Here is an 11,702-nt window from a genome sequence, read left to right on the forward strand (position 1 = left end):
GTCAGTCGGAGGAAGTGGCTGCCGGCAGCTCGTGACCCGGAATCGGATTCCGGCCCCGCCCCGCCCCCCGCCGGCTTACTCCCGCAACAGGCGTGGGTCACGCTCTCCCTCACTCGGTCTCTTTGTCGCCATCTTGGCTCCGCGTTCACCTCAAAGTAAGTGCTGTCTTCGCCACTCCCTTCTATCCGCAGCCATCCGCCTTCCTTGCGGCTACGCTGTCCTAGGGACTGAGAGCTAAGGAGAGCTGGAGTCATTATGGGCCACCGGCTACCTAATCGGCCCTGGGAAGTATGGCTTTGGGGCCTCCGGACAAAATGGGGTCTGCGGTTGGTGCCCTGGCAAAAGCAGAGCAGAAGGGTCGAGGGCCGGCCGGGAGTCCAGGGCTGGGGAGGTGGGAGCTGTTGTGGTGTTGGGGGCGCAAGCGGACTGCTGTTTGCTTTAGGAACAGCTTCACGGGCACCCTGAGGAGGTTGAGGGAGCCTTGGGAGCCTCCCCTCACGGTTCTTCCTGCGACACACGAGTGTTAAATTTAAGACACTCTTCCCCCTGCTGGCTCTCGAGAGGCGGAGGCCCTTAGTCTCGGAAGCCCAGCCCAGGAGCGTGCGTGAGCGGGGGTGGTGCCGGGAGCGTCCGCAGTCTCCCGGGGTTGGGAGCCGGGCCCGGACCCTCTCCTCGGGATTAGATGCGGTGGTGATCGCTTCCCTGTGGATTTTGGAGCCTGGAATAAAACGGAACCCTGGGCACTGGGAAGTCCGTTCTCTGCGGAGTGAAGAGGAGCGGTGGAAGGTGATTCGCTTGGTCAGAGATCTGAGGGTCGCGTCATATTTCTCACCTGTTCCCAGCTGCTTTGGCGAGAATTATCCCATACACCTTCATGATTTTTTTCGGAACAGCTCCCCGCAGAGTTTTTAAGAATACGTGACTCCGGGTTGGGCGGCCGAACGGATTCCAATCAATTCAGGCTTCGTTTTTATTCCCTTCAGAAATGCCCGGTGAAGCCACAGAAACCGTTCCTGCTACAGAGCAGGAGTTGCCACAGCCCCAGGCTGAGACAGGTAGGCTCCCCTAGCTCCTTGGCGGTTATTTTAGATTGTTTTATGGGGTAAAATAGCAAAGGGAATGTACTTGTATCCGTCAGGGTTGTCTCATTAAAGAATTAGGATGGGGCTGTAGCTTTACCAGGGATGAGAGTTCATATTAACTGCTGTCCTGGAGAGACTTCATTAGGGAGTGGAATAAAGACAGTGTATTGGAGATTTGGGAATATTAAAAGGTCCCTGGCTTGCTTTGTAGGGTATGGCAGCTGCCTCAAACGCAGTTTGGCTGTGAACCTTCAACTCACACAGGAAAGCTGAGCAGGGAGTGGGCTCAGTGAGTTTTACTCTTGGAACTGGGTGACACACTGGCAGGCCAAGGAGACCTGAGACCTGAGCTTTTGTGAAGTTTCAGCCAGCAAGTGGCATTAAGGTTTTAGATGGCAGAGCTTGGCGTTGTGCCACCATCACATGTTTGGATGAGAGGTGTGCTGATGGTAAATGTGTCCTAATGAGTCCCAGGGCCCTCCTCGGGTAGTTGTCTTGTGGGTTGTTGCTGAGATGTTTCTGGCATGCTCCAGTAGTGCCTATACCAACAGCTCTCCTGGAACCCAAGGTTGAAATAAAACCTTTGGCAGGTCTTCAGCTTTGAAGTTAATGGATGTAGGGATGTAGAACGTATTATAAGGGCAAGTTTTGAGTTGCAGTTAAAAAGCATTGTTATAAACAAGGGAGTAGTGAAAAAAAAATGATTGTCTTACTGCTGAGTCAGTTGTGCAAAATTAAATGAAGGGAATAAGGCTATAACCTCCATCCTCACACACTTTTTTTTTTCTTCTGGTGAATTCTTTTTTTTTTTAACTCCACCTGTCAGTTAAGGGCAATTTCTGTGTACTGGAATTAAAATGGAGCTGTTTATAGTTGAACTTAAGGTTCTCTCTCCCCTCCTGTCTGATTTGAACAGCTGAAGGGATTAAAACAGCTGCTAGAAAAGAAAAAAGGAGGGGGGCTTCTGAGCTGGGGAATGAGCTTTATGAAATCCTTGAACCATACAAGGGACTTAAGGAAGGGAAAGACAAAGGACTGTTCTCTTAAGTTCCTGTAATTGTTGCTGAAAAAAACCTTAGAGTCTTATTGAACAACTTGGCTTTACAAATGTGGAGACAGATTCAGATAAATTTAAAGTAATCTGGTATCAAGCTTCAAAACGAATGCCATTTGCTTCTAAAGTATTCCTTAGATGGCGCTGTTAAGCTTACTTCTGAATAATTTGAGCTTGTACAGGTTTAATAATGCTGTAAGTACCAATGGTAAACACTCAGAATTTTTTCTATAACTATAAATAAACATTAGAATAAGAAAACTAGCTCAGAGAATTGGTTACAGTGTCTAAAGCAAGTGGTTGGGCCTATCCCATCTTGAGGTCCAGTCAGAGAAAAATATGGAAAGTTTTGGATCCTGATTAATGTGTTTGAAAGCATCTGCACTGTAATGAGACTTTGACCAACCAACTCTCCAGGAAAAACTGACTGAGTCACCTGTCTTTTCTGTGGTAAGCTACTGTAAGAACTTAAGAGTTACTGGCTGGAGTATTGTGGATTTGGATGCTATGGGCTTTTTTTAAAATAAATTCTCCTAGGCATTGAATATTTGTTGGTCTAATCCTGTGTTATCTCCTGAATATATATTTTTCCATCATACAGAAAATCTTTTGCCTAGCTTTACTGTAGTGCCAAATACTGGTCTGTTCTGGCAGAAAGACATACTTAACCAAACTAAGGGGTGGGGCCCAATGTGTTCACTCCAGTTCTCTACTTCCAAAATACAAGCACAGTCTGATTTAACAAATTGGCTTACAGTGTCAAAATACAGTCCTTACCCTAGTGACTAAGCTCTCTCCCTGGTGGTCTAATTCATCTTAGTTTGATGTCTAAAGAGCTAATATTATCTAGGAAGGGTCTGTAGAGACTGGAATCCAGCCCTTTTGTGGTTAGTTTTTTGTTTTGGTTAGGTAAACTGAGGCATAGGGAGGGTAAGTGACCATTAAATTTGAAGAGTTTAGGAAGAATTGAGTTGTGCCATCACACCTCCATTCTGAAACATTAATAAGAGTCCGATTTTTCCTGACCTGTTTGGAAGCCTGAGCATATAAAGACCTGTTTTTTTTTTTTCACTCAGGTCTGCTTCCTCCTCATTGTCACTGCTCACTACCTTGCTTGTTCCAGTTTTCGGTATCTGTTTCTGTTAGTTCATGACCCTGGGGTGGACAGGGTAGACCAGCTGATGTAGTGGTGACTCTATGGCCTGTGAGAAGGACATAGGGTTCCTTGGAGGAGGCTGGGGGAAGGCATGGGGCAAGTGTGGAAAGCATGCTATTCCCAGTTTACTCCTGAGCCAGTGTGCCCACTTGGAGACTACTATGCTGCTCTCAGGTTGTGATTTCCACCCTGAAATAGTTTGCTTATTTTGGTAGAACTTGGGTGGCATGGGAGGTGAGGAGATGGATACCATGAAGGTGGTTGTTCCTTGTCACCTTTGTCTAATCCTGTGTGGTGACTTTCATTCTTAGATTAAAAATGCCAGTGTTTCTTGTGAGGCAAGTTGTACGAAGTTGGGCTGCATAACTCAACCTTTGTTTTTTCCTTCTCTTCCCATCTTTACCCATTTTTTTGCTTTTCTTCTCCAGTTGTGCTTCCTGCATCTTCAGCCTTGAGTGTCACTGCTGCCGTAGGGCAGCCTGGGCCTACCCTTCCCCCTCCTTGCTCCCTGGCCCCCCAACAGAGCCCTCTTGCAACCTCTAGCCAGCCTTCCCCATTCCTTTCTCCCTCTACTGTTGCCTCAACCCCTTTTGAAGCTCCTTTTCCCCCATCATCCTCTGAGTCAGCCCTGCCTCTGGGAGCTGCCCCTTTCCCTGCTGACACTCCAGCTTTCCTACCAAACCTAATACTGTCTCTTCCCATCTCCCCAGCTGCCTTAGCTCTGGCCTGTCCCATGATAACTCCAACTCTGAAGGGTTCCCATTCCTCTTCAGCTCCCTTGGCTCTGGTGGCCTTGGCCCCACACTCGGTTCAGAAGAACCCTGCTTATCTACCCAACCCTCTTACCTCACCTCCTTCAGTTGCTGTGGCCAAATCAGGGTCAGTGACATCTCCCTCAGCTCCCATTGCTTCCTCAGAACTAAAGACCTCTCCTGTTCAAGCTCCCTCTCAAGTAGTCCTTAATCCAAACGGTAACCCCATTCCACCAGGTATAGTCAGTGCTGTTCCTTCCCATCTTGTAACTCCCTTGGCCTCTGTTCAGTCTGGAGTAGCCTCATGTCCTCAGACACAAGCCACCACTTCCCTAGCCATCACCTGTCAGTTCAAAGACAACCCTATTTCCCCAGCTTTGATTTCTCCAGAAAATTCTGGAAGCCTCAGCTTAAAGGGACCCTTTAGTCCACCTACTGTTTTACCTCTTTCAGCCCAGTGTTTTCCTGTGGCTTCTACCATCCCCCCAGTTTTCCCTACTTTTCTGGGCTCTCATCTTGCACCTTTACATCAGAGTTCTCTAGGTTGTTCTGTCCAACCTTCAGGTCAAACCGACCCTAATGTTCTGCCGTACCCTATAGCAGGTACCATTTCTGCAGGTCATCCCTCTTTCCCTTCTCAGAGAGCTGCAGTTCCTCCCCTTCCTTCTGGAAATGGCGTGGTTCCTGCCTCTGTGGCTCCAACTTGCCCTCTGTCTCTGTCTGTTGACAAAAGCCCATCCACTGTCACTGGCAGTGCCTCCTGCAGCCCTTGTGGCTCGTCAAGTGGGGCTTCTCCATTATTTCCTACAGCTGCTCTCATTATCAAAGGCTGCTCTGCTGCCACTCATCATCAGCCTTCAGTGGCCCAGATTCCTGCTTCTCCAGGGATTCAAGACTTGATAGAAGCTCCTGTTTCTTTTGTTGGAACCACCCCACTTGCAGTGACTAACCCCTCTACAATCTCTGCAGCACCTGCTGCCTTTGAGGTAGCTGCTCATGCGTCTCCAGGTTCATTAGGTCCCCTAAGTAGTAAGGACTCAGCTTCCCATACTGCCTTGGTTATGACACCTATAGGCCCCCAAGAGCTTCCTACTCCTCAGGTAATGACCACTCTGGGGATACCGGTTTCTCATCCTTTGCCAGCCAGTGACAACTCCAGAAGTCCCCCTGCATCAGTGCTGATAAAGTTCCGAACACAAAAAGGTCTCCAAACTGTACCTGCCTCTCCTGTAGGAGCCCCTGTTTCATCAGGCCAGGCAGGACTCCCTGCCAAGAAAGACCCTACAGTACTACCATCAGCCTTGGCAGCTCCAAAAAATGCCCCTTCTCCTCAAAATACATCATCATCTCTGGAGACATCCCTTTCTCCTGAAGCCTCCATATCAAAGAAAAGCCTTGTAAATAGTCTCCCTGTAGTTTTACCAGCCAGGACTCCCTCTCCTCTGGGTGTTAAGCTCCCACCTTCTGTAATGAAGACAGGTCCTTCTGCAAGCCCAGACCCTGCGACTTGGCTGCTTGAAAATTACCTCACCACCCCAGCCACATTGGCCTTTCCTTTGGAAAGGGCTGCTGCTGCTGGAGCGGCCCCTACAGCTGCTAGAGCCATTCCCATGCCTGTGGTTACAGGCAACTCTTCTCCAGAACGAGCTGTCTCTTCAGCTGCTAATAAAAGTCAACTGGCCAAGAAGGGTACTTCCACTCTTCCCACCCTTATGACTTCACCCTTGGTTCCTCCAACCTCTGGAAGTTGCCCTGTGCCTCCAGCTGTGACTTTGTCCCCCCAAATTGTTTCTGCTTCTCGAGCTACAGTGGCACTGGCCCGTGAAATTCTTGGGTCTGAGCCCTTTACCTCTCCTACCCCAGCTGGTACTCCTTCTCAACATGCAGAGGAAGTTCATGGTATTTCTCATATCTTCCTATCAGCACCTGTGGCTTCCTCTCCTGAAGGGTGCCCAGCTGAGGCCTCTGGTGCTTCTGTTACTGCGTCTTCCAAAGGAACCTACCTAACTGACTCCCCGTCTCCTTTAGGGGCTGCTATGTCTGCTCAGACTCAAAGACCTCCAAGCAGGAAGGGCTCAGCCACTTCTACCACCTTAACTCTTGCTCCTAAGAGTGCATCTGCTGTCCCTGATATTCCAGCTGGAAGTCTCTTATCCTCTGTTTCTCCAGTTGAAGCTTCATTTATTCCAGAGGCCAGTATTTCCTTTGAAGTCCCTAAAGAGTCACTAGCCAAGAAGCATTCTCCCACTCCTCTGTCCCCCAAAGAAGCTCCCACTCTCTCAGCTCCCTCCTCACCCAAGAGAGTCACAGCAACTCCATCCTCCAAAGAGTCTTCTGCTACCCCACCTCCCAAATGGAACCCAGCAACCCCATCTCCTAAAGAGACCCCCACTGCCCCAGTTGTGGCCCCTCCCGCCCCCAAAGGGACCCTTTTCCCTAAAGGGACCCCGACACTCCAGGCAGTGGCCTCTTCTGCTCCCAAAGGGACCCCAGCAACCCCATCCCCTAAAGGGACCCCCATACCCCTGGCTGTAGCCCCTCCTGCCCCCAAAGGAGACTCAGCAACTGAATCCCCCCAAAGATCCCCAACTACCCCATCCCCCAAAGAGGTCCCTAATTCCTCAGTTATAGTCATACGTACCTTGGAGTCCACTGCTCCTCAGGCATCCAAAGGGCTCCCAGTAAAGACAGACCCCACAGCTCTCAAAACAGTACTTGTTGCTGCAGGCCCAGAAAGTGCACCAGTCAAGATATCTTGTACTTCATCTTTTGTGGGCACAGATCCCTCAGCTGAGAATGGCACTAAAGGACCCCTTTCTGCAGTGGCTCTAGCCCCTCTACTGACAGTTTCAGCTCAGAAAGACTCTTCTCCCAAGACTCCAAAAGCCCTCCATATTTCTCCCTTAAAAGACACAGATTCCTTGCATTCCCCAAAGGAGCCCTTAGCTGCTGCTCCTGAGTCTGAGACATCCCCCCCTCTAGCAGTAGCTATCTCTGAGAAGGTCCTTCCTAAAGCCGGATCAGCATCTCTCTCTCCAGCATGTACCCCTCCAACAGTCTCTCTGCCTTTCACGCCCTCCCCAGTTGCCCCTCTGCTCCCTAAACAGTTTCTGCCGCCCTCACCTGGACTGGTGCTGGAGTCACCCTGTAAGCCCTCAGCCCCTGCTGCCGACGAGCTGCCACCTCTGATTCCCCCAGAACCAATCTCACGGGGAATGCCTTTCCAGCCGGTCCTTGTCAACATGCCCACACCCAAACCTGCTGGGATCCCTGCCCCAGCCCCCTCTGCCAAGCAGCCTGTTCTGAAGAACGACAAGGGTATTTTGCCTTGGTTTGCCGTGTGCATGGTGTGTCGTCCACACCCCTGCTGGGGGCTACCCACCAGTACTAACCCTAGGATGTGTCGCTTTCTCCAGTGTATATGCTTGTGTTTGGACATAGAACATAGAATGATAATTTAAAATGTGAAACAATCTTGGTTTTCATCACCTCAGTCCATTATATGTCATCTTGTGTAATGTGGTCTGCCATCTTTACCTAACTGATCAGACATTGAAAACCAAGACTTCCTAGATCTCTCATTTGCTCTAATCTCTCCCACATCACTAACCTTGTTCCTGGGCCTGGGATTTGCTAAAATGTTGGAAAATCTGGAACTGTTTGAATTTCTGTTCAGTTTTATTAGGCTTAGTGATGACCAGTGCCCAGGGCCTCCTTCTTAAGAAGGCTGTTTTTCCTAGCTTGAGAATGGTGCAGTGTATTCCTTTCTCCCTCGGTAGTCCTAACTGACGCTTGGCCTTCTGATGGAGGGAAACTTAAAATGTGTGAATTATGTTTGGAAGAAATCACAGGACAACATCCAGTAGAGGTGACTATTAGAACTATAGGTCTGTATCATTGAAAATCTTCAAGCTGTGTTGATTAGATCACATTGCTGGGGTAAGTGCTTTGAGAATACAGCTAAATGTGTACACAGCTGCTTCTGGCCTCCCCTAACCCACTCTAAAGGGTGAAGGGAAAGTGCCCTCCCTGATGCGCCTCCAGGCTATGATCTTAGGTTTCTCACTTAGGTCTATTCAGAGGCACCTTGGCTGCTAGAACCTTCCGGGAATGCTTGGGCTGTTGGGTGGAAGTTGGAGTTCATATGTCATTGGTGTCTGTACCAAGAAGTGAAAACCTTGAGGGAAACGAAGCAGTTATGGTATATAAACTGCTCGTCTATATGGAGTAATTACCTCTGATTTCTGGGGCTGGGTCTTTAATGGATATGTACACTCTAATTTGAGACTTAAGTTGTGGACTGTCAAGCTGCCTTCACACAAATCAGTTGGTTTTTATTCACCTTTGTGAAATCTAGTGCAAGTGATTGAGCTCTAGTCCAGGCAGGCCTTGGTAGTAAGATGCCTCCTTCTTATCATCTTTTCTATAAAATAGTAAAAGGTGTTTGTCATCCTAGGGTCAGGAACAGAATCTGACAGTGATGAATCAGTACCAGAGCTTGAGGAACAGGATTCCACACAAGCGGCCACACAACAAGCCCAGGTGGGTATTCTACTCACTGTTAGCAGTACTAGGGGAAAGGAAGCAACTAGAGAACCTGGGTATTTGGAGCCATGAAACTTATAAAGATAAATCGCCATGGGGCTTGTGGTATCCAGGTCATACATGTTTCAGGTCACTCATTTTTTATCCTCTTAGCTGGCAGCAGCTGCTGAAATTGACGAAGAACCAGTCAGTAGAGCAAAACAGAGCCGGAGTGAAAAAAAGGCACGGAAGGTAAGGTTTTCAGTTAAAACAAGAATTAAAGGTCCAGATGAAGCAGTCTGGAGAGGAGGAACTGTAGTGTAATTCTTAGTACTGGTAGAGCAACATTTAGTTAAAGTGGCAGAAAACCCAGGAGCTCTGAAACCAATTCTGTATTCTTAATACAGACAAAACTTGTTTTATTGCGTTTTGCAGGTACTGTGTGGTGTTTTTTTTTTTTAATACAAATTAAAGGTTTGTGGCAACCCTGTGTTGAACAAATAATATTGGTGCTATTTTTCCTGTAACATTTTTATATTTGTCATATAGTGATCTGTGATCAGTGATTGTGATTCTCTGAAACCTCAGATGATTTACATATTTTTAGCAATAAACTTTTTAAATTGAGGTATGTACACTTTTTTTAGACTGCATTGTACACTTTATAGTGTGAACATGACTTTTATATGCACTGGGAAACCAAAAAATTTGACTCCCTTTATCGCGATATTAGTTTAATTAGTGGTCTGGAACTGAACGTGCAATATCTTTAAGGTGCGCCTGGTATAAACTTTTTTTAGCCACGGAAAGGCTTTGTTTGGATGTGGTTTTAACTACGTTCCATCCTTGCTAAAGCTGCTTCTAGAAGTCAGACCCTGATGTTTTCTGTTCTTTAGGCTATGTCCAAACTGGGTCTTCGGCAGGTCACAGGGGTTACCAGAGTCACTATCCGGAAATCGAAGAATATCCTATTTGTTATCACAAAACCAGATGTCTACAAAAGCCCAGCTTCAGACACCTACATAGTTTTTGGGGAAGCCAAGGTGAGGAATGTGTTCTTGAGAGCTGCTCTCATCCAGGGCTTCTCAACCTCAGCACTGCTGACATTTTGTGTCATATAATTGTGTTGGGGAAGGGCTGTCCTGTGTGACCACTGTAAGTGTAGCAGCCTTACATCAGTTGTGATAACCAAAAAAAAATTCCAGACATTTGACAAAATGTTACCTTGGAGGACAAAAATCACCCCCACCCCAGTTGAGAACCACTGCTTTAGACCTAAGCTGCTTCTCTTTCTGCAGTGATATGTAACACGAATGATGGGCATGCAATTTAAAGCTGTCTATATAGTAAGTCAGACTGCAGTGAGTTCAGAGTTTGGGAAAGGTAAATGATTTTGTTCTTTTACTGCAAACTGATCTACTAACATGCATATCGTTTTCTGCCTTACGCAGATCGAGGATTTATCTCAGCAAGCACAGCTAGCAGCTGCTGAGAAATTCAAAGTTCAAGGTGAAGCTGTCTCAAACATTCAAGAAAACACACAGACTCCAACTGTACAAGAGGAGAGTGAAGAGGAAGAGGTACACAAGGGTATCCTTTATACTTTCCCACTCCAAATAATGATTGTTACTGTGTCCATGATTGGATTCTACATTCTAGGCTTTTAAACCCCATTGCATGAAGTACTTTTTTAGTTAATTAAGAACTAGATTCAAGAGACTCCTGACTCTTAAGGAGCTACTCAAGTCATTCTTGCCTTGGGTTGACTAGGTGTCATCCTTTTCTCTTAGGTTGATGAAACAGGTGTGGAAGTTAAGGACATAGAATTGGTGATGTCACAGGCAAATGTGTCAAGAGCAAAGGCAGTCCGAGCCTTGAAGAACAACAGTAATGATATTGTAAATGCTATTATGGTAAGTGTCCATGCCTTTGCTCCTTGACTCCCTCGGCTTTGACCAGTTATGGGTGACTTTATTGTTTGTGCTTCATATCACCCAGTTAAGAAGCCTCTTCTGAGTTGCCTCAGGTTTTAGTGAGCTGAATTCTGTCCATTTGCCTATAACTACCTCTGATGATCTCTTCTCTCTTGCAGGAATTAACAATGTAACTGTCTGAAAATGAGGACTTTTTTTGGTGTTTCAAAAGAGCAACTACAGCTTGGTCTGAAATTTGTACTGTTTCTATCATTAATAAAGTTACAGCTTCTTGGATGAATTCAGTGGGTGCTTGATCTCTTCCAAAAAACATGAAAGCTTTAGAAATGACATGTTTATTACTCTTAAAACCTCAGTTTCAGTTGAAAAAGTTTAGCATCAGAAATTCCCATTTAAAATCTCAGCCTTTTCACATCTTGTAAGAAGGTATACTAGGCCATTAGGACCTTCTTGTCTTTAGAGAATACAATTTAACTGTCAAGTTTCTTGTCTAGTTGCTTTCCAAGGTATTAACCACTAGCAAATGCTGATTATTCTTAAGTCATCAGCCCTTTCTATGACTTGCAGGCTTTCTCAACTCCCCTCTAGAGAATCAGTTTGCATTGGTTACATCTTGACATGGAAAAGCTTGGCACAGGGTTGGTGCATAATGGATGTGGATAAAAAGATGGCACTTTGTAGAAAATGAAAAGGTACTTAATGAAAGAGGATTTTTGACTGTTAACCAACCATGTAAGTCTTCTTGTTCTTAACCATACATTGTACAAACATTTCAGTCTACAAGGTAAATTATAATAGTGTAGCCATATACACTAGGACAGTAACAGTAATTATGCCAGAACTGTACCAGGCAAACTGGTACATACTATTAGTCTGCTTATGATAAATACACATAGCCCTATAAAAGTCTTAAGAAGAATGAAGTATCTGAGTTTGGATTGTTAGCAAATAGTTTGGGGGGGAAGCAGAGGACTAAAATGTGGAAATAGGAAAGTTGGTATAAATGTAGAGGCAAGAACCCTAAAATCATGAAGTGATTATACACAGGAATGTTAGTATGAGAACAAACTGGATTAACATATAGAAGGCTTCTGGGATTAAAGAACGATAGACATTTTTATTACTGAATTTCATCATCTCAGTCCCTGTAAGTGGGCATTTTAGCAGATGGGATTGAAAGCCTAGAACCAAAGGTTAAGT

The 11,702-nt window shown here is 46.2% G+C and overlaps 1 protein-coding gene across 3 annotated transcripts; it reads left to right on the forward strand.

Annotated features, from left to right (window-relative positions):
* Positions 1 to 18: 18 nt before the first annotated feature.
* On the forward strand, positions 19 to 10,782 carry NACA (nascent polypeptide associated complex subunit alpha). Of its 3 annotated transcripts, XM_073216604.1 has the most exons (10): positions 19 to 155; positions 984 to 1,055; positions 3,721 to 5,660; positions 7,044 to 7,362; positions 8,501 to 8,586; positions 8,743 to 8,820; positions 9,465 to 9,611; positions 10,020 to 10,148; positions 10,359 to 10,481; positions 10,661 to 10,782. In XM_073216604.1, exons 2-10 carry the CDS (start codon positions 986 to 988, stop codon positions 10,673 to 10,675), a joined length of 2,907 nt encoding a protein of 968 aa, XP_073072705.1. In that variant the 5' UTR covers positions 19 to 155; positions 984 to 985; the 3' UTR covers positions 10,676 to 10,782. The 3 variants fall into 3 exon arrangements, with proteins under 3 accessions (XP_073072705.1, XP_073072704.1, XP_036879944.1); XM_073216603.1 differs by lacking the exons at positions 3,721 to 5,660; positions 7,044 to 7,362 and having other exon boundaries at positions 50 to 155; XM_037024049.2 differs by lacking the exons at positions 3,721 to 5,660; positions 7,044 to 7,362 and having other exon boundaries at positions 50 to 155; positions 10,359 to 10,749.
* The last annotated feature ends 920 nt before the right edge of the window (positions 10,783 to 11,702 follow it).

Source organism: Manis javanica, chromosome 11, assembly GCF_040802235.1.
Source record: "Manis javanica isolate MJ-LG chromosome 11, MJ_LKY, whole genome shotgun sequence".
In the NCBI taxonomy this organism is placed as follows: domain Eukaryota; kingdom Metazoa; phylum Chordata; class Mammalia; order Pholidota; family Manidae; genus Manis; species Manis javanica.

What these genes read in the sequence shown, in the direction of transcription:
- NACA (XM_073216604.1), top strand. Translation starts at nt 986, where the DNA reads ATGCCCGGTGAAGCCACAGAAACCGTTCCTGCTACAGAGCAGGAGTTG. An exon ending in ACAGCCCCAGGCTGAGACAG is followed by an intron (nt 1,056 to 3,720) that starts GTAGGCTCCCCT and finishes TTTCTTCTCCAG; the next exon opens with TTGTGCTTCCTGCATCTTCA. An exon ending in TGTTCTGAAGAACGACAAGG is followed by an intron (nt 7,363 to 8,500) that starts GTATTTTGCCTT and finishes TTGTCATCCTAG; the next exon opens with GGTCAGGAACAGAATCTGAC.